Source organism: Apis cerana, linkage group LG4 (assembly GCF_029169275.1).
Source record: "Apis cerana isolate GH-2021 linkage group LG4, AcerK_1.0, whole genome shotgun sequence".
Lineage (NCBI taxonomy): Eukaryota > Metazoa > Arthropoda > Insecta > Hymenoptera > Apidae > Apis > Apis cerana.
The window spans coordinates 12,747,886-12,769,625 of NC_083855.1; the positions used below are offsets into that span (position 1 = coordinate 12,747,886).

At 48.7% G+C, this 21,740-nt stretch overlaps 1 protein-coding gene across 1 annotated transcript in view; it reads right to left on the reverse strand.

Annotated features, from left to right (window-relative positions):
- The window catches only part of LOC108000800 (uncharacterized protein DDB_G0283697), a 46,266-nt gene extending 26,010 nt beyond the window's left edge, over positions 1-20,256 (reverse strand). The window contains exons 1-2 of the mRNA XM_017061405.3: positions 17,499-20,256; positions 769-1,099 (exon numbers count right to left, since the gene is read on the reverse strand). Of these exons, the coding sequence (XP_016916894.2) occupies positions 769-1,099; positions 17,499-19,142 (1,975 nt within the window). The 5' untranslated portion in view covers positions 19,143-20,256. The remainder of the gene's footprint in view (positions 1-768; positions 1,100-17,498) is intronic.
- Between the last annotated feature and the right edge of the window lie 1,484 nt (positions 20,257-21,740).

Consider the following 21,740-nt stretch of genomic DNA (forward strand, 5'->3'; position numbering starts at 1 on the left):
CTCTAATCCCCAAAACGGAATCCCGTCCAAGGGAAGGAGTAGTAAATATATCGGCGGTAGACAGCGTGTCGAAAGCGCGGCAAATCGATTCGAGCGGCTCGATACGAATTGGCACGGGGGCGCGTCGGGTGTATCGTGTCGTGTAACGTGCGAGAAAGTTGGAGTCGGAGGGCAAACTGGGATTGCCGCAATACTCGTAATTAATTTGCATATTAATAGGTCGTCCATGTAAGCGAGCATTGGCGCGCTGATCGAAGAGGAAGAATCATTGGAAACGTGAACGCGGTTGTGCAATCGGTGACGGTTGTGCATACACTCTACGCTGTTTGTACTCGAGGACGTAAAGAGGGATCTGAAAAAAAGGGATCTGCAAAAAAAAAAAAAGAAAAAATGAATAATTTCGCGATTACGTCGCGATTTTTTGACCGTTTCCTTTTTTCCCCCCATCGATATTTACATCGGTGGAGTAATTATCGGAGGAAGGATGGTACGTACGTATCGCGTTGACGAGACCACCATCGTCGATTTAATAACGATCAATAACGATACGGTTAGGAGAGAAAGAGAGAGAGATCGGGATACATCATATTTGCATAAATCGACAGCGTGGAATTTCGATTATGATATTGCCGGGGCAAGATTTTTCTCTACATAGGATCGGGATTCTCCTCTGCGTGTACGTATTGCGCGTACGTGTGCGCAATATTTTTTTTTTCGCCGATCGAAGCCAAAGGTACAAGTGCAGGACATAAATCGAAGCCAACTTACTCTTCCCGTTCTTATTATATTGCTGCATGTTGCTCCTGGTTTCTTTGACGCTTTCTCGAGTGCCCAGAGTCTGCCACTTGTGAACGCTGTGCGCCGACATCGGGGGATAGTCGTTTCTCGATTGGTACCCGTTGTACTGCGCTCCTGTCCCACCACCCTCGTACGCTCTCGGATCCCGATAATCGTAATTCTGCGTAACCACGGGTCTGGCCGTGGTGGTCGTGGTGGTGGTGGTCGTTGTGGTGGTCGTCGTGCTGCTGCTCATCATTTTCGACAGGGTGGTCGAGGCTGAGCTCTCGTCTTCGTTCTCGTCCTCGTCCTCGGCGTAGTCCTGAATGAACGAGAAGAAACAAATCTCGATGAATTTTTTTCCTCTCTCTTTCTCTCTCTCGGAGAGAAGTTACGGTTCGAAACACTGACTAACTGCTAAATAAGATTTGCTCGCGCGATAAACTGGAAGGGAGAGAGAAGGGAGGGAGGGGTAGGAGCGAAGGAATCCAAAAAATATTAATCGCGATGCTTTTTTTCTTTGGATCGTGGGTGGGCCAACACTCCCTTGGCCAACGTTGTGGCTGTGGCTGTGGAGATTTCCTGGCTAAGATAAGGTTAATAAACGAATTTGCATCTCATCGCGACGCGGCATTCTCGAGGAGCGAGCCGTCCGGAAGGAGAACAGAGACCTACTTAATAGCAGTGCGCAACATCTGGATCCTTTGATCTCGAGCCGCTTAATAGAAACAATCCCTGTGACCGCGCATGCGTGTACGCGTCACACGAATCCAGGGAGAATTTCACCGTGGATGCCGTGGTTCGGTCCCGTCGACGTTTCGCATGGTTGCCAGCTGCGAGCCGCTCGTCAACCTATCGGCCGACACTCGAAACTCGTGTCAGTCTGCCCGTTTCTTTTTCGCGTGCCACGTTCGTTTCATGCCACACTCGAGATATCCCATTCGATCGCGCTTGCGCGGATCATGTGTGCGCGCGCAACGGCAAAAAACGACCTCGACTCACGAAAATTTCATTTCGTTCTGTAACGCGAATGCAGCCACCACCGCGCGCGTGGCGAGTGTGCGCTCGAAATAAATGTCTGGCGCGGAGTAATCGAACGGAAACGATTCGAAGGCAAAGAAACGATCGTATGTTTTCGCTTATCCCTTGCCGAGTGACTCGGATCTGATAACGAGCGTGTCGGCAAGAGCCGGCGGGATAAAACTCGAAATAATTTATATGGGGGAAACGGTGAAAAGACGGGTGGAATTGACTCGTTCGCCGCTCGAACGTGCACACAATGCGTCCAATTACTCGAAAACCGATGTATCCGTCGGTTGTGCAACGTCGATTATCGTCGCGTTCTCTCGCACCGCGTCGATACACGCGGTAATTCACCTCGTGGAACGTTGGACGGAAAAAGATGGATCTCCTCGAGGAGATTGTTTCGAAAGGTCGGTGAATAACGACGTTGTTATCGCAATTATAGATGCAGCTTCTGTCCGTTCGCATCGTGATATTTATATACGATCGTACGTTTATACACATCGTTACGCGTTCCCTCTCGAAAGGAATTTAATCACCGAAAAAAAAAAAAAAGAAAAACAACCTCACCACTCTTTGATCCGAAAGCATTTCGAATCCTCCTTCCCGCCGTACGAACGAGATGAAACGTAAAGATATCGTATCGTCCACGCTCTTTGATCCCGCGGAAAAAGCAGAAAGCGAATTAGGTCGTGAATAAATTAGTGCTTGGTATCGCATAAATGATACTCGAGGAATCAGACTCGGGAAGAGGTGAGATATGGGCTGAATTTAAAGAACGCCTCTCCCTATCTTTCTCTCTCTTCACAAACCTTCGCTACGCGAGTAACTCCACTCGTTTACTTTTCGAGATCGCATCCTTCTCTCCCACTTAATTCTCCGCTCGTCGAACTTTGTTATGTACACGGATGAGTAAATACGGGGTATTATCGAGCCCGGCCGTGATTAGATACCAGTCTCATGTTGGAGAATAATTAAATTGAATGGTAAACGGTGGCGATAAAACGGCGGTAAAAGGAGAATCAATTTCGAAGAATCGAACGCGTTTTACAACGGCAAGAATCGAGTCAAGGGTCGTTCGGAGCTCGTGAAAATTGGCGATAAAAATTCTTGGACGGTCGTCGACGCGCTATTTATTCCGCATCGATAGGGGTTTCGCCCATTCATTCGCCGAGGAATTCGCGCTTCTTCTTCCAACCGATAACCATCTTCCGTTTTACCAATTCGAAACTAGACACGCTCGATTTCCCTGCCAATTTGCGAGAGGCTTCTCCGACGACGATTTATCGAAATACCCGATTCCTGAAATTGCGGCGATTGATTTACACGCGAGCCGGAACGAGCGGCCGATTTAATGGAAAATTCTTTCGCATCGATCGAAACCCTGGCGAGATCGTGAACGGAGATCAAGCTGGTTTATATGCATACCGGCCGGGTGTAGGAACGAGCACGGTCGTTAACTGCATTATCGCGCATTGTCTTCGCGCCGCTATAAAATATTAGGCGCGTGTATCTCCCTTATAAAAAGATCACGGTGCCTCGACGTGACTTTTAGGAAAGCAACGCTAACGATTGCATCGTACGCGCGTTTCGATTTGTTTCATGGTTGAAACGGAACGCGCCCATTTTGGAATTCGTCTCGCAAATGTTGCCAACAATTTGCACCGGAACCAATATACTTTAACCCCTTACTCTCGAACGTTAACAACCGTACTCCGGCTGCATCTCCTGTTATTAAATATCGGAGCCAGCCATCGCTCGGCCCGCCGGACCACCCAAATAATCCTAGTCCCGGTGGTCCTCCTTTAAACCCCTCTTCGAAACCCCGTTATTTGCATTATGGAAATTCGGCTCGCGTAAAATCTTCCGTGAAAAAGGAAACCGAAAAAAAATACGTCCGCTTCCGTCTAAATCGTCCGCCCTAATTTCTCATTCGTTTCCTACGCCGTTCAATTATTCTTGATGCACAATTTCTCTCTCTCTCTCCATTTATATCCGAAGATGACGTCAAGTGGATGATCATCAAAATTGAAAGCGGCAGCTCGAACGAAGGTTAGTCGAGTTTTTCGAAGCCAGGGAGGGGGGAGAGAAAGGCGAGAGGGAAATGACGTTACTCGCTCTTGCGTCTCTCTTTTATCGATATTTTTAAGGATGCGAGGTATTACTCGCGGAAAGAAATATAGAGAGAATTACAATATCGAAGAGAGAGAGAGAGAGAGAAGAAAAATGCAGAAAGGTAGGAAAGCGAGTGGATGCGAAGGGGAAGGGATGGATACGTGTGATTCCCATACGAATGGCAGGTTGATCGTTCCGAGAAAGGGATCGCCTGGCTGCCAGGCTGTCTACCACCGGCGACTCGCTACCATTGAACATGGGAGGCCATATACCATGACCATGATCGTCATTGATAATGCATTGTCGTAAGTTCTGCGAATGGATTCGCGCCCACCAGGCTAATCGATATGAATGACGATCGGCCGGGACACCGGTGGGCACTTTAATCGTCGGATCATACCCTCGCACCTGTTGAATCACCGTGCGAACCACCAATAACCGGATCGATTAACCGTGGAAAACCTATATTTTACAACCGCGTTTTTTCTTTATAACTCTTTATCGCGACTAGGATCGCTAGGCTGGTACAGTAGCAATTGTCTTATCGTGGCTGGGACGAGTGATTTATTTGACGTTCTTGCTACCCGTAATAAACCGACCACCTCTATGCGTGTATATATATATATATATATATATATATATATATATATATATATATAGTCGAAACGTTTAGACATTCGTTCGTGACACATTTGTTTTTCCTCGCACGAGGAGCAATCGTTCTGATAGAGTTCTGTTTGGCGATTGTTTTGAACGTTCTTTCTCGCGCGTTAATTACGAGATAACGATCGGCAGAGAAACGAGTTTGAATTTCGAGGCGAAAAAAAAGTCGTTAAATAAGAGCAAAGTACTTTCGAACCGTGGAGGTTGGCACGGTTCCAAAACGCGCGAAAGTGAAATGCGTCGCGGAGCCGAAGTTCGAATAGCTTCCTTCCGTTATGGTGGAACGACTTTGTCGATCGTAACAGCTTGCGCTGCTTATCTTTGAGCGTGTGGTCACGAACGTGAAAAAATTAGCTCGATCAACGGGAAGGAAAAACGTGAAATATATGTGACACGTAATCGACAAGTGTTACTCGCTTTCGAATATTCGAATCTGTATATGTATATATATATATATTTTAATTTATCAACGAATACGTTCGAGAGGATCCGTATAATTAATAAGGATGCGATGGATATATACGCGTGTAGTACGCGTAATATAATAGGAACGCATCGGTTTCGTCACGTGAAACTCGATTCTTGGAGTACGTGGCCTCTCGCCGGATGTACTTGTCAAACAGCTTTTTTCCATCACCCGCTTCCTACCAGTCGGGACATATTTTTTTTGTCTTTCATTCTGCGTGCCACGAGGTTCGGTACGCGGAATTTTAATTCGCAAAAGGTGAATCGGAAAGGACGGTTTACAGCTCTTCGCGGCGATCGATCGATCGTCCGCGTTAGTCACAGTCTCGCGATTCACAGATAATTTATGATTCAACGTCTCTCTTTTCCCTCGCGTTGCATACGCCGATCATAGTCGTATCTTCGACTCTTTCTCTCGTAATCCTTTCTAATTTCCGATCGATTCCGGGACGGAATTATCGAAATATCAGCTCGTTAAAAAAATGAATTGAAATGGTCAATTTTGGTCGTCGTTTCTGGTCCTCGTCGTCGACGTCACCCCTCCGAAATACCCTAACCCTCTGATGTCAATTTTTCGAATTATTCCGATTCTGGGAACACGGATGACGCGCTCGGTGTTCTCCATCTCAAAGGCAAAGGCTAAATCGGGGACGGTTGCAACGCTTGCGAAACATCTCATAAATCTTGGAGAGTGATGAATCTACTCCCGAATTCCACGAGCAGATCTTTTTTTCCTCCTTTCCTTCTTTCTTTCTCGCCATCTATCGCGATTAACGGGTATATAATGGGAACAATGAAAACGGGAAAAATGTCGGGGCTCGTCCATCGAAACGAAACGAAACGAAACGAATCAAGTAGCGTGGTGCACTTTGACACGGTTCATTTGCGCCAACCAATGAGATCATCCAGAAGTTCTCCGACGCACAGTTGCCGGCCCGTTAATAGGGAGAAGGTGCAACGGGTGGATGACATCATCTCGTATTCACGCCTTGTAGACCACGGTACACACAAGCCGTCGACACTCCTTAGAAAGTCCTCGAGATAAATAAACTGGCTGGAGATTTATTTATCCGTGCTTCTTTGATACCAGCCACGATAAATCTATCGCGGAACCTCGACCGCGTGTATCGGCCGATCGATCTCAACAGGGAGGACAATAGCCGCCACTTCGTAGCTGAAAATTATCGTGGAACGTCATCATCGTCGTGATGATCGTTTTTCGCTCGTTCCCGTCCTCCAGCCTTCATCGCGGTTACTAATTATATCTCGAAAATCCGACCGACCCGTTCGATCGGTCACACCGCTGCCGTGTACCGACCGAGTATCGACCGTGGAACCATCCACGATTCGCCTTGTTCGCGCTTTAATTAACCGGACGTGTTCGCATTCCGCGGCGTGGGACGCAATATATACGGCCTTCCAAGCTTTTCTCTACCTTCGACCAAGATCGACACGCGCGGAATACGCAGCGCACGAAGCTCAACTGAATGAACACCGCGTAGTATTTTTGTTGTTTGGCTCGCATCGAGTTTCTCGTACTCGATCGAAGCGACGACAGGAGGAGCCGCGAGAGAGAAGGGTCACGGATGAGAGAGAGAAAAAGAGGTTCGTTCAGGTGGTTTTCAATGAAAGAACTCGTTCCTCGGGCCAAATAGGGTCGCTCCATTCATCCTGTCTCGGAACGATCGACCGCGGAATATCTATTAGCGTTTAGACGGGAAATGTGCCATTTCTAACGATTTCTAACGCGTCGCAAAAATTGGAACGCTTTTCATCGGTCTCGAACAACTCCCCCCTTCCCAAGGCAGGAAGAAAGTCGAGGCAAAAGCGTAATAAATACGATCCGTGCACGCGTATTCGAGCGGCAACGAATTAAAAAATACGAGTTTGACGGAGAATAGGATTGAACGCGTATCGTGGGAGCGGCCGGCTCTTACGATATTATTAATATTCATAGCAGCCAGATGACGCCGCGCACGAATGCGATTCGAGACGACCACGGTTCCGACCAATTGGACGATCGCGCGCTTTCAAAACGGTAGCGTGCATTTTCAACCGGGTCAACTATTTTTATCTCATCGCGACGTCCTCTCCCGGTCGTTGTCCATCGCGCGCCACGCTTTCCCTCGCCGCCCCAGCTAAGTCGCGCGCGCGCTCTTAACGCATTCGAAAAGTTTCCACCGCGCCGCGATTAAATTATTCATTCGCGACTCTTTTCCTTTTCCCCTCCTCTTCCAACCCGTGCACGCCTATCATTTACATATGCTTACCTCCCTCGCTCAAGGATAATCCTATTCCTCGTCGTATAGCTCGTCGTAATAACGTGTTGCTCATAAGCCGGAAGGAAGGATTCCCTGAAATATCGTTTCACGCTCTTCGAAACTTGCCCCGTCCGTCGATCTATTCGCAGGGACTCGAATGGAGAATGAGAAGAACGTGTCGATCCGGATGCGTCATCGAAATTTAATCGATCGGAGTGGAAGCAGCGACAGTCCGTTCCCATTCGGCGGGGACAATGGAACGATGACGTTTTCTCGACGATCGAATCCAATTGACCCCCCCGTGCCGATGGCAATTTAAACAATGGCAGAGATAAATATCGAATATACGGGTCGTGGAATAAAGGGTCGCGATCTCTCTGCTCGATCCGTGACGGGGAAATAATGCCCGATGATGCGCGCGTCGCGAGGCCCGGCGTTGCCGCTTCCACCACCGAGCAGGTGTCCGGCCGGACTCGCGATTTACAGCCGGTGGTGGCGTGAGAGGGTAATTAAGATAATCGATGCCGATGGGCGCCATTGTTCCGCGAGCTCGCCTCTCCGAATGCCGAGTTACACGCCGCGTTACACGCCGCGTTCCACGCTCCCTTCGCCCGTTCCACGCACCTTTCTCCATGCGTATTTTATGCCGCCCGGTAATTACCGCTTTCTTCTTCTCCTCCTCGGCCCCCGACGACACTCCCCCCTCTCTCTCTCTGTCGTAAATGTATTATACGTACTATCGTATAGCACAGCGTTCAATCATGCAGCGTGCGGCTTTTTTTCGACCTTCCACCTAATCTTTTTTTTTTTTTCTTTTTTCAACAACTCTTAGAGAAACTTCTATTCAACCAGGCATCCTCGTTCGATCCGGGAAAGTATTGTACGGGTATTGTACGATGCTCGGTATCGGTTATCAATTCGAGCCTCGTCTTTGTTCTTCGAATCGTAAAGTAACCTTCTTTCTTTCTCTGTTCGTTTCTCTCTCTCTCTCCTCTCGCTTTTTCGACTCGAAATTCCGCGCTCGCCCGTATATTCAGCCCGTTATTATTTATTCATCAACGCTTTATCGCGGTTTTTACAAGAGGGGTCTCTCGGCCGAGGGTCGAGAAGAAGAAGAAGAAGAAGAAGGGTTTAATATCCGACGGGTACAAGGCTGCTCCATTCCTCGCCGGGTTCGGAAATATGACTAATCGCGCGCCCGTGACGCAACAAAAGCTGCCTCTTCAAGTTAGAAGCGAAAAAAGGTCCATTCCAGAGTTCCTCCACGTGGCGGCTCCGTCCTCTCTCTCTCTTTCCTTCGACGTATTCGTCCAATTTAGGGGTTGCAGGAACAGGAGCAGGCCGAATAAGCAAATTTCGAATGTATTCTCGAAACAAGGGTCGTTGCCTCTTTTCCTCCCTTCGCGTTGATAATCGGGGATACGCGCGATTACTTCCCCTCCCCTGCGTGCAAAATTACCATTGTCGCGTGCGCTATTATCGTATACACCGTGAAAGATGGCACCTTTCCACGCGTTCTATGTACGTGTTTCCACCTCTGACACGTTTGTTTGTTGTTTGCGCGCAAGGGAGGGGGGAGGCGAGGAGAAGCGAAAGATCAAACTTCTTCTCTCGCGGAAAGAAAGGACGAAAGAAGGGAAGGAAGAAAGAAACGCGCATCCGGGAAAGAGTCCGTTTGCATTATCGACGGCCGTAAAGCCGCGAGGAGGCGAGTCCTCGTTCGTTAACAGGTTCGCGAACAGGTTTTTCGAGGAGAGAAGAAAAGCGGCGTGTAACCGCGCGTTTAACAACAACAATGAAGCAATTAAGCCACGACCGTGTCCGTACTCGCGCGCACAGAAGGGCAACGAGGCTGTTGTCACCGAGGCGTGCCAGGCAACAAAAATTTCTACTCGCATCCCAGATGCGCGTGTCGCAAATTAGAAAAAATCGGGGGGGAGTCCGTCGAATGGATGGAGCGCATTTGTTTTCGCCGCGCGTATATCCATGACGCGTCGCGTCGAATTCCCTGCTGAATCGGCCACATCAATCGCCCGATTCGCGCCATTGATATTCGCGTTGAAACGCTTCGAGGAATCGACGCGAATGCCAATCCTTCGTAAGATCCAAACTCATCGCGCTCGTTACTTTTGTACGCATTGTGCTCCAGTTCTCTTACTTCCTTCGAGCCGAAAGTTTCAATTTTCGATAATTCTACGATCGAGCGTGCAATATTATATATATAGGGAGAATACAAAGCGATGGACAAACAAGCCTCACCTTCGTTTACCTTGGTTCAATAAATTATATATTAACGTTTTTATACGTTTTACTACATTCTTTCACCGCTTGAAGAATAACACGAAGAGTCTGCGAAGAGATCGCAATGAATGATCACTGTAATCGCGCAACTCGATCGATCGTGCTTTCCCTCGAATTCTATGCTAATTAACCCATTAATTGGCCTTCGCATGCGTTACAAATTGAGCACGCCGATGCGATCGCGATATCCAATTAGACTTCGTCGTGTCGCTTTCCACGGCGACGCTGGAATATCGATTTACGACCAGCCGAATCGGCTATGAAAATGGAGAGAAAAATACCCGAGTCGTAAATTTGTGAAATCTCTCCGCGTATAGTTTCTTCTTCTTCTTCTTCTTCATTCTCGATTACGCAAACCCCTCCTCCCCGAAGTCGAAAGCGTCTCCTTCTCCACCTCCTCCCCCTGTCGATCAGCATTTTCACGCGTCGATCGTGGATCGTTGGGTGTGGAACGCGAAAGGTGGGACACGCGAGGTGTCAAATGTCAAAGGTGAAAATTCCACTCGAGGAGGTAATCAACACGGCTGAGACGGACGGGTATTAATTTTAAACGCGTCTTTCATTAACGCACGTCCACGAGAAGGCTTCGTTAACGGGGCCGATTTAATCAAACGTTGAGCATCCATCGGGAATTGTCGGTTGAATTTATAGGTGGATATATAAATTCGAAAGGGTGCGACCTATATTTCCGCGCGAGTGGTTAAAACGAGGCGTTGATTTATGGAGCAGGGTACATTTACGATCCTCTTAGCGAGGGAAGAAGGCAGGATCGATCCTTCTTTTCTACCTTTTCGTTCTCATTTTTCTCACTTTCCCTCCCCTTTTTTCCCTCCCTATTTTTCTTTTCAAAAAAATGCTCGCGAGAACTCGATCTTTCGTTACGAAACAATCTTTTATTACACCGTGGTGATTTTAAACGGCGATTCGAGGACAACGCAGCCTCGACGCATTTATTATTACATCTCTTTTCCTTCCTTCTCTTTCCTTTTCTCTAGAATCCAGAGCGGCGCTGGGATTTCCCAAATTTGTGTCGCAGCGATCGATCAGGGAAAATTTATTATTATCGGTGGTGCGATTAAACCAAGCATTTGTAAAACATCGATGAGAGATACGCGCGCAACTTGTTTCTCTTGGCGCTAACGTACCGCGTAATATAAATTATCGTGCTCTCGTATGAATTATTTACGAGACGCGGGACGCATGCACACACGCACGCACATGTATATATATATATATATATATGGATATGTTTTTAATCGCGATTGATCGACGCGTCGTCTCGGGAGGAGAGGAAAAAAAACTTGGAAATAGTTGATTCGTCTTCGATCGATAAGAATTCGAGTTAAACGGGTGACCGTTTAATCACAAAAGAAAAAAAAAGAAGCATACCTACGCGATGAAGTATGCCCTCTGGCCGACAAGACGAGGACGTAATCGAGTTGTCGCCAAAGACAAAACTCCCCTCGACGTTATCGGATAAAGTTGGCGCGCGAGATAAAGCGGCACATCTCTCCTTCTCCCTCTCGAGCGATCCGACCGTGTTGCATAAATATTGGGCATGCGTGCCAACGCGCGAGTATCGTCGTAAAGTAGCGTCCGGGCATACGTGTATACGACGAAGGAGCAAACAGACGGTTGAACATCTATGTAAACACCGTCGTCGGACAGCGGTGTAAAAGAAGCACGTGTTTTCTGGAAGCCGCATTCCGAGATCGCGCCTCGAGATCTCCCTCTCTTTCTTCTCCTTCTTCTTCTTCTTCTTCTTCTCTCGTGAAAACGTGGAAAGGAGCGTAAACGTTACGCTCTTAGCACGACGAGTGCTAACGTTGCGTCATCAATCGCATCCAGATCGAGTCCAAATAAATATCCCGTCGTATTAGGAACGATTTTTCCTCGTTCACAAATTGCACAATTTACGAATGTTGTATAGTAATAATAAGGATCTGGTTCGAGCGTTTAGCTCGTTATTTGATCCACTGACACTTTCAGCTTCGTTTTATGGCAAACGTGTCACGATTCTCTGTGTTTATCGGGACGGACTATGAACCGGCTACTAATAACCAAGTATTCTTCACCAGTATTTCAATCTTTGTTAAAATTAATTTCCTTTCCAAACTTATTATTTATTCTCCCTCTTCTTTTCTCTCTTTTTCTCTCTCTTTTTTTTTCTTTTACGAGAACATAATATTAACGATTCAAAGGATTTATGCACCGTTACGTCGAACAGCGATATCTCTCGATTCCACCTGTCGGTAGATAGCACTGGTGGCCGTTGCTCGATGTTATAATTATCTCTCGTGCGCGCATTAGCGACAGCCGCGACTAATCAGTCCCGGTAAATTGCGCGAATTACATCGAGTCGCGACCACTTGACGAGCACCGCGGTATAAATTGGATAATATATCGCGCTGTACGGGATAATTACGAACGAGGCGAAGGGAGATTCGAGTAATAAATCACGCTTTACGGCGCCACTGGTCGATCCCCCGATTTTTCTTAAAAATTCGATCCAACTTGAGAACTCTCGAATCCGGTTAACGAGAAGGAGAGGGAGAGAGAGAGAGAGAGAGAAAAATCGAGGCAACCGACCGAAACGTTTTATTAAGACTCGTTAAGCAACGATGACTGTTTAGAGCTCCTAAATCTTACCGTTCCCTGAATCGACGGTGGCAGTCGTGGAGGGGAGGAGAGGGGATATAGCGCGATAAACGAGGGCCAATGAAAATAATCCCTCTCGTCGTAAATTAAAAAGGCAACGTCGCGTCCTCGGTGTGAAAACTGTTTCGAACTGCGGTGGTCTCGTCGTCCAGCGAATCGATCCCGTTCACGCTACCAATTTAAACGGCGAAAACGAAGTACATATATGGATCGTTTTTTCTTCTTTTCGAAAAAAAAAAAAAGAGTTCTTTCGCGGGATTAAACGAATCTAGGATAAAATCTAGAATACGTGGAAAGATGTATACGCGTTAAATCAAATTTTCTCTCTTTCTCTCTCTCTCTCTCTCTCTGAAAGTTTGCCAGATATCGTTGATGGTTGTACGGCTGCTAGTTATGCAGCCACCGTCTCCGCGTGCATTCTTTTCGGGATTTTCGAGCCCATTGTCATTCTCCCTGTTATTTTCTCTCGTAAACAGGCACATTTTCAAAGTTAATTCGTCGTTTCGGTGGATAGTATTCGTGAACGGGAGGACGTGATCGCCGTAAGAATCGAGCGGAGAAACGTGGAAACGAATTCTTCTTCCTTCTACTTCGAAAAGAACGTTCCCAAATAATGCGGATCCTTTTTTAATCCGTTCGAGAAATGGAACGTCACGCGAAATCCCCCTTCTCTTCCTCCTCCTCCCCTCCTTCCTTCCGAATCGCGTCACGCCAATTTTTCACCACCGATCCTTCTTCCGAATTTTCTCCTCGAGAACGAGAAGAAGAAGAAGAAGAAGAAGAAGAAGAAGAATCCATCCATCCAGCCTCGGTAGATTAACGGTTGGAGGAGGAAGGTACGGGCAAAGCGCGGCGTTCATCGCTCGCTCGTGCGTATATGGGATCCGTAATGATCCTGCGAGGTTGGCGATAAAGCCAACCTTATTAAGATCCCGTTAAGGTAAACAAGCTTTCTTCCTTTTCTTACACGATCATCCTTCGAGATAACTCGGTCTAATGCTTTTTCGAACGAAACGACTCCGTTCATCCCTGTTCTCGTGGAAGGAGGGGGAGGGGGAGAAGGGAGGGAAGAACGTGTTATTTTAACCGATCGTTTCTTTAACGCGCACCTCCTGCCAAACGAAATTACTTCCAACTCGTTTCCGCTCGCCGCTTAATAGAAATTTCTGACACGGACCGGTTCCCTCCCCTCCTCGAAAAGGGGAGGAAGATAGAGCGAATGTAAACAAAATCAAGCGTTTAATTACCATCCGACCAATCCCCTCCTCCCTCCTTCGATCGATAGAAACTAGATGCCATTCGTATCCTTCTCCTCCTCCCCACTCCCCTCGTTTGGCCCACGAGCGGGCTATGAAAATATTTTTGGATTCGATCGGCACGGTTTTTGGAAACATTCCAAAAAACGAACGAACCTCGACTCGACAACGACCCGAATTTTCCAAATTCGATACAACTTTTTGGGACACAATTTTCTTTAACCTTTTTTGGGGAAGACGTAGCGGAAGATTTTGATTTTGCCGCGCATACGCGGGTCTCTACGGGTAACGATAAATTTTATACGCGTTTCCCGATAGAAAAGAAGTAAAGGGGGAATCTATTCATCGAATCTATTCACCGCGAGTCTCATTAATCGCGAAATAAGCGGTATAAAGCGCGAACGAGTCCGATGATTCGAGAGAGTCGAACGTTTATCGGACAGAATGAAATTATTCGCCGTGCGCGGGGAGAATTACCTGCGCGATATGCGCGGTTCGTGATTCCTGGATCGACCTGGAACCGTTCCAAATTTTCGACGCGTTCACCGGTTTACATGGTTTAACGCAAGCCTGGAAATTTCGATACGGCCAATTTGTCGCGTTTGCCCAAACATCTCTAATAAGCCCGAGCGAATAATTGGACGCGCGGGAACGAATAATAGCGGGCGAGTTGCGTTTACCGACAATCGGTAATATTACGGATGGTATGTTAAATAACTCGAGGGTTACGCGTATTCGATCCATCTTGGATCGTGTCCAAATTCTCGCCTATACACAAATTCACGGATGCGTTCAACGTTTGAATACAGCATCCGTGAAACAATTCCTCCTCCGTTGACGAACTTCTCGGGAATTAATTGTAATACCGTACTGTATTCGCTTCGCGGTTTCCACGTACAGTTCCACGTACTTACTTACCGATGAAAATCCGTGTGAATCATCGATTATAATATACGGGCAATTTCGTACCGCGTTTCACCGCGTGTTTTAAGAGCGCGGCCGGCCAATATAATTTAACAACCTCCCGCGACTAACGCGACATTGTTCCACTTTTGATCTTTCGAAAACCACCATTTATCAACCCCGACGTTCCTTGAACGTCGCTCCTGTCCAACCGACGATGACAGGTTTAAGAGACGGGACAAGGCTTGGGAAGACGTAAAATCGATCGCGTCTACGATACGACGGCATTGGTCTCAAGGCTGATGTCGGCCGCTTACGATCCTTCCTCTCTTTATTTTCGCGCGAATTTAAATCGTAATAAGGCGTCTTATTAGCATGGCTGGCCATGAATCGATGCGAACGCGGATGATGATTCGACTTATTTTTCGATTCGTCGAATTCGAATGCAAATTATCGGCGCTTACCCGCGATGCTTAAACGACTACGTCGATGATTCATCGTCGTCTCGCCAGATTACGTGGCGATATCCGCAAAATTATCCTCCACGCATCGTCCAGGAGTCTGTTTTACATTTTTTTTTCCCGTTCGTTGAATCGAAAGAGTTATTAAAAATTTCTTAAAACCCTATCTATTACACGGTAGATCTCACCCTAGTTGCCGTTACTCGGCATCGTTGTTTCCAACGATAAATTATCGAATTACCTCAGCTATTAAATTCTCCCCATCGCGAAAAAAAAATAAATTTTTCGATTTAGCATTACTCGAACGTATTGCTAACGAGAGGCAAAGAAACACCGTTTCTTTCTTCCCATCGAAAATTTTCTTCTCCGTTTTTCGGTTCGAAGGTGTATTAGCGAGAGAAGGGAAGAGAAGGTGATCGCTTAATCGAGTTTAAAGCGCGTTTCGAGCAATCTCGCGCGGGTGTCAACGCGTATTCGTTGCGACCAGTTAGCGGAGAATAACGATCGGCATTAAAATTTTACACACGGTCGTAGAACCGATAGAGAGCCGGTATCGAATGTCGGTTGGTCGACGATTGTTCGCCTGTTGTAACGATGTTGAAACGGCGAATTAATCATTGGAAACACGCGCGCGATCGCCTTCTCCCGCGCGTAACGATGATCTCATTAAGTAATGATGTTTTCTTCTACCCGATTGGAAGGAAGGAAGGTAGGTAGGTCAATCGTTGTCGCGAGTACAACGATCGAGCCGTCTGAATATATGTATATATATATACGTACAACGAGAAGGAAAAACCGCGACTATATTCGGAACGATGATTAACGAGCGACGACGATTATTCCTTATCTAAGCGTTTTCTCCCTCTTCGTCGTCGCGGCCTTCTTTGTTTCTCGCGAGCCGAGCTTTACTCTCTTCGTTCATTTTTCTCCGTTCGCCTTTTCATCTTTCGATCCATCCATTTGTTTTCTCCCTCGAATTTCCGCCACGTATTTCGAATTTCGACAACGACGCGCAGAAGAAGAGAGAGAGAGGGAGAGAGATCGGTGAAACCGCGCGCCGAGAAGCAACTGCACGTAGGATTGCTCAATTACCCTCTCCCTCCCCCGACGCGGTAATTCCGTCCGTGGCCGGCACGTACAAGTAAATCGCCGATGGAACGTGGCGGGTTTACCTTTGTGGCGAATTGGCACAAAAAGAGGGAGAGATCGCGACGATTCGATTTCTTTTTTTCTCTCTGTCTCTCTCCCTCCTCGCTATACAATTAATGTATTCTCCTCCGCGGGAATTCTTCTCCTCTCGTTTTCAAGTCGCTCTTTAATTCCCTTTAATTTAATCCTCGTTTCCTATTCCGTATTCTGCTCCTTCGAATATACATGCATTTATAAACGTTGACACATTTCAACATCGAGGCAAGCGGATAGAAACGTTGTTTTAAATTTCGTAGCGGCACGTGGCGATCCCTTGGAATCGCGAATCTAGTCCGTCGCCTCGCGATGGGTAACAGCTGTGCGCATTTCGATCAACGCACTCCATCGTGTAAACCCGCGCACGGAGCACACGAAGGAAGCGAAACTCGTCTAAATTTCTTAATATCTTCTCTTTCGATTTCTTGTTCAAGCGTTCCCGAAGTAGGACCGAACGATTTTCGTTCGTACGCGTTTTTATACGTAGGCGTGTATTTCTATCGTTGTGGCACGAGTGGTGGTTCGTCAGTGGTGACGTTTTTTTGCCGAGACGAGTGGTCTCTATCGCTCGTAGCGTGGCAAAAAACGTCGGATCGCAGCGCGACTGGCCACTCGCCGTTACCTAAACTATAATATAATAAAACTATCCTCCAAGAATCGAATTTCATTTTTGCGATGAAACGCTCGGTTTAACTTTTCTATCTCGATAATTAATCCTGCAGTTACGTATATAACTTCTATAAGGATAATTCTACGTTTATTTATTTTCTCGAATGATGAAATCAATTCGAAATTTTGATTCTGAACCTGTTCGTCAATTTTTGAATACAGAATATATTTCCATCGGAAGAAGCGAAAAAAGAAAGAAAGGTAGACGGATCCTTTTGATGGATGGAGAAAAGCATCGTCGAGGTTGGTCAACTATGCGCAGTCTCGGTTCGACGTAAAGGGAGAATCGCGGTATCGTTGACCGACCTCGCGCGGTGTCGATTTCTCAGCCAAGCTATCTCTCTCGAGGTCTCTCGTACCTGCGGATGTCAGGTCGAGAATATTAACTCGAATAAAAGCGGTTTGCGGTCGGTTGTTGCCTACATTGCCAAGGTCGGTCTAATCCCCTTGCAGTAGGTAGCAAGGGATGTTTCGTCTCGTCGATAGCAGTCGGGGCTTAATGGCTGGCCAGCTGCTAGCACAGGAAAGCGCGATGGAATAATTCTGAGAATCGGCTAACTCTCGGAGAGGTTTCGCGACCCGCGAACGATTCTCAACGACCATCTTTAATCTCTCGTCGACAAGCGGGAATTCGAGGATGATTCGATCGAAACGTATCTATAATAATCCCGTCCAACATTTATCATCGACCAACGATCCCCGATAATCCGCAACGCGCGATTCGACGCGTAGAAACGTTAAAGAAAAGGAAGACGACTAACCGTATTAGCGACGTCCGCTTGCGTGCCCGTGTCCTCGACTCCCTTGATCGCGTCTTCCTCTTCCTTCTCGTTGTCCGACGTGTTCAGGTACTCGTCGTAGTCCTGCTCCAGACTCTTGGTCTTCGGTTGAGTATCGTCCATCTTCGACGACCTGGCATTGTTCTCCGCCGTGCCGCTGCTCTTCGTCGGTTTACGCTCCACCAGCGAACCGGTCGACAGATAGCCGGCTAAATTTTCGTTCGTCGCGTGTGCGGATTGGTGGTAATAACCGGACGAGTTTTTCCCGTATACTCGGGAAAGCAACGGTCTGGTCAGGTTCTTGGGCTCGTATCGGAAATTGGCCAACGATCCGTCGCGTCTCGCGTATTTGTCCATCTGGATGTTCCTGTAATCCCTCTTGATCGCGGACCTCGGAGTGGTTGGATCGTCGGACGTCAACTTTCGGATGATCTCGTCGTAAGTTTTCAACGGTGATTTCTTCCTCTTCTTCTTCTTCTCGCTCCTGTAAAAATCGTTGTCGAGCTCCTCCTCCTCCTCCTCCTCCCCTTCGTTCGCCTTTCGATCCTCCTTGTTATCGCTCCCGTCCACGTATCCCTCGTCCTCCTTCCAACCGTCGTCCTCCTCGTCCTCCTCCTCCTCTTCCTCCTCCTCCTCCTCCTCCTCCTCCTCCTCCTCCTGCTCCTGCTGCTCTTCCTGATCGTCGTCGACGTCGTCGACCTCGTCTACGCTGCGATACTCGTAGTCTCCGAAATAACCGGTTCTCTTTCCATCGGTTTTCGAGTAGCGGGCAGTGGAATTGAATCTCCTTCGAACCGAGTCGTCGTGCCTCCTCGACACACCGTCCTCGGGATGACGATATCTCTTTCTTCCGCCGTCGTGGGGCCGCCAGCCGTGGCTCGAGACGCCGAGCTTCCTATGCTTCCTGCCCACCACGTTCTTCCACCAGGATCGATGCTTCTCGAGGATATCCTCGTTGTAGTCGTGGCTCGGCCTGCTCGACTCGTAATCGAGCTCGTCCTCGTAATAGTCCGACTCGCCGCGAGTCCTCGGGTAGCCGAACGACTTTCGTCGAGCTCTGTCTTCGAATCTCGGCCTGGGGTAGCCTCGATCCCCGTATCGGGGGGCCGGACCTCTGTGCCTCTCGTTCTCCTCGTGGTACCAGCCGCCCGCCTCGCGATAACCGCCTCGGCGATACCTGGACGGGTAACGCTGCGGCTCCGATATCCGGCCGTGGATCCTCGAGATCCGAGGATAGGATCTCTCGTGATAGGAGCGAGCCTCGTAATCATCCTCCTCCTCCTCCTCCTCCTCGTCCTCGTCCTCCTCCTCCTTCCTCCTCCTCTTCCTCCTCTCCTCCCCCCCCTCGCCCGCCCGACGGTCCTCCCGATCGAGCAACGAGTCGTCCTCGTAGTAGTCGAGCTCCTGCGACCAGGACGACGATCGCCTGTCCACGAGGTCATGACGATTCCTCCTCCCGCTCGAGGAGGAGGAGGAGGAGGAGGTTTGTTCGTGCCTGTGCCTGTGCCTGTGCCTGGCGTCGTACGCGGTGTCCTCGTGGGGACGATGCTTGGCCTCGGACGCCAACACCACGTACGCTATCACGAGGATCGAGATTAGCAACAGCCTCCTGTCGTACCGCGTCATTTCTTCGTCTTCGTCTTCGATTGTCCCCCTTCGACTCACCCTTACATCTTACCGTCCCAGAGACGCGCGATCCCCTCGATCGAGATCGAGACTCTCAAAGTTCCTCAGCGATGCATCGCGCGATCGCGACGCGCAACCTCGTTTCCTCGTTTCGATCGAACGAGATCTATCGTCGGTGGGCACCACGATCGAGACATCCAGATCGGTGGGCAAAGTTTCCACGTCGGCCCACCTCGGGAATAAGGGAGAAGGGATCTGAAGGGGGCGTGAGAGAGAGAGAGAGAGAGAGAGAGAGGAGACGGGTCGGATTCCTTCGCCACGTGGTGATTTGATACGCGATGGTTCGATGTCAGCGAACAAAACCCGGGAATCTGTCTAACTATCTGTCCATCCAAATGTCCCGCAACGTTTGCTTTCGTTGGCCACGTTCCAGTTCGCTCGATTCCCCAGCACAAAATATCCCCGCAACGGGAAACGACGAGCTTAGCGCGTAACGATTCCGTTCACGTTTCGCACATTTCTAGTTCGTTGTCGCGCCACCGTTCTCGCGAACCCTTGACGACCGTGGACAAGAAGAAAAAGACGGTGACGGTTGTCAACACCTCGAATCGCCTCTCGTCATCTCCCTCCGTCGATGGACGAGTTCGATCCCCCGAAATTTCGCTCACCGTTGCTCACTCGCTCGTCGCCGAATGCCGGCGCGCACCGCTTCGTTCGACTCGACGAGTTCGGTTTCGACCAGACCGAGATAACGGCGAATCGTATCGCGGACCGAATGTCGCGGCCGACTGAGGCCAGCCTCTCCGCCGGCCGCGCTGCTTCACAGATCGCGGAACGCGTTGCGCATGCGTGCGCCCGATATTCTCTCCCGCCCCTCCGCCGCCTTGTCTACCTCCCCTTCGTCCCTTACTCACTACCTGTCTGTTGCTCTCGTGTGCACACGGCCACGCACCTTCCATCCATGCGTGTGTACACAAGCTCCCAAAACTCGGTATCGTCTTCCCGATCGCTTCTCTTCGCGCCCATTCTCTCTTCTCCGACCACTTCACCCACGTGCTCCCTGTTAATTGCGCCATTTTTTTTTATTCCTCCTTCTATTCTTTTCTTTTCTTTTTTTCTTTTTTGTTATCGATCAACCGGTCTCCAAGTCGCACGCGATTTCGCGATTCGATCGGAGAGATGGAAAGCGGTGACCGGTCGCCCTTTTCGGCTCCCATTCACTTTCGCGTCGCCATTCAAAGATACTGGTCGGGGAGGATCGAGCGGGGTCCAGCGGTGTATATATACGTATATATACCGCACGAAATCCGGCAGGGACGCGAGAACGAGAGGTCGATAGGATCGCGTCTTACAACCGGTACAACGAGGACTGGTTTTTCGTCGCGTACTGGAGGTCGTCGCCTGTTTTTTTGTTCCTTGCCCCTCCCTCTCCCCCTCTCACCCTCCTTTTAAACCACAGCCCGGTACGCGCCGCGATAAATAAACACGGTAGTCCCCCTCGGATAGCTTCCGTTTCGATTCGATTCCCGATAAACCCGCCCCCGTTCGCCGTCCACCGTTCTCCTCCCTGCTCGGGACAGGATAGCTCGGTGTTCTTTCTGTCGTTATGCACTCTTCCAAGATGCGTGACGCGGCACGCGCGCTCGATTTAACTTGAACGTTTCAGCGGATATATATATATATATTTAATTCGACGCGATTTGTCGAATCGGAACAATTAAATTCGCACCCGCTGTTGCGTGGTCGTGGCTCGATGCCCGTGTAATCGGGCTGCCGGATAAGAGGGACGAATAAATGACGAGTCGAGTTGGACCGCGTGTAAGACACTCCCGTGGAATGCGGTCGTTTCCACGCGGCGTGCCGAGAAAATTTAAGAGGCGAGATCATCCAACGTTGCTATCGCGCGGGGACAAATGTATGTACGTGTACTCGTGGTATGCAATTTTTTTTTTCTTTTCTTTTACGCATTACCCATTATTATCTCGCGTCGAACGAGACGGCCTCGAGTCGATGCCAAATGATTCCCCGATCGCCGGACGTCGTCGATCGAAACTCCTTCTTCCGAAGAGAGAATTTCATTCTCGTATTAGCGGAGTTAGGGGGATTTCCATCGACGCGATTTTACTGGGTTAATCTGGAACAGGAAGCAGCGGTCACAGATCGAATCTATCGCGAGAAAATTGTAGATCGGCGACGATTCGTAGCTTTCGGTCTAAAAACTTTTGCCCAGGTTCAGGAGGTTATCTCGACAGATTGCGCTTGTAGGTCACTTTGTTGCTCGTTCGAAACTCGTTCGCAAACTCGGCCGCGCAGTGTCAACCGATTCTCTTCTTCTCTTCTCGACTCGTGTCGCGAATAGGAAAAGTGGCAGACGCGGTAGAGAGAGAGAGAGGGAAGAATGGAAATTCCGGAATGTCTTTTTCCAAAGGCTTCGATAATAGCGATCGTGACCCTTGACATCTTCCCCCACCACAGCCGTACTGCCTCCTCTTGCTCCTCCCCTCCTTCCACCTCTTTTCTTTCACCGTGTTACCTTGGCACCGAACGTTGTCGCGAAAAAATTCCCTCGATAAACAATGAGATTCCTTGGTGATTGGC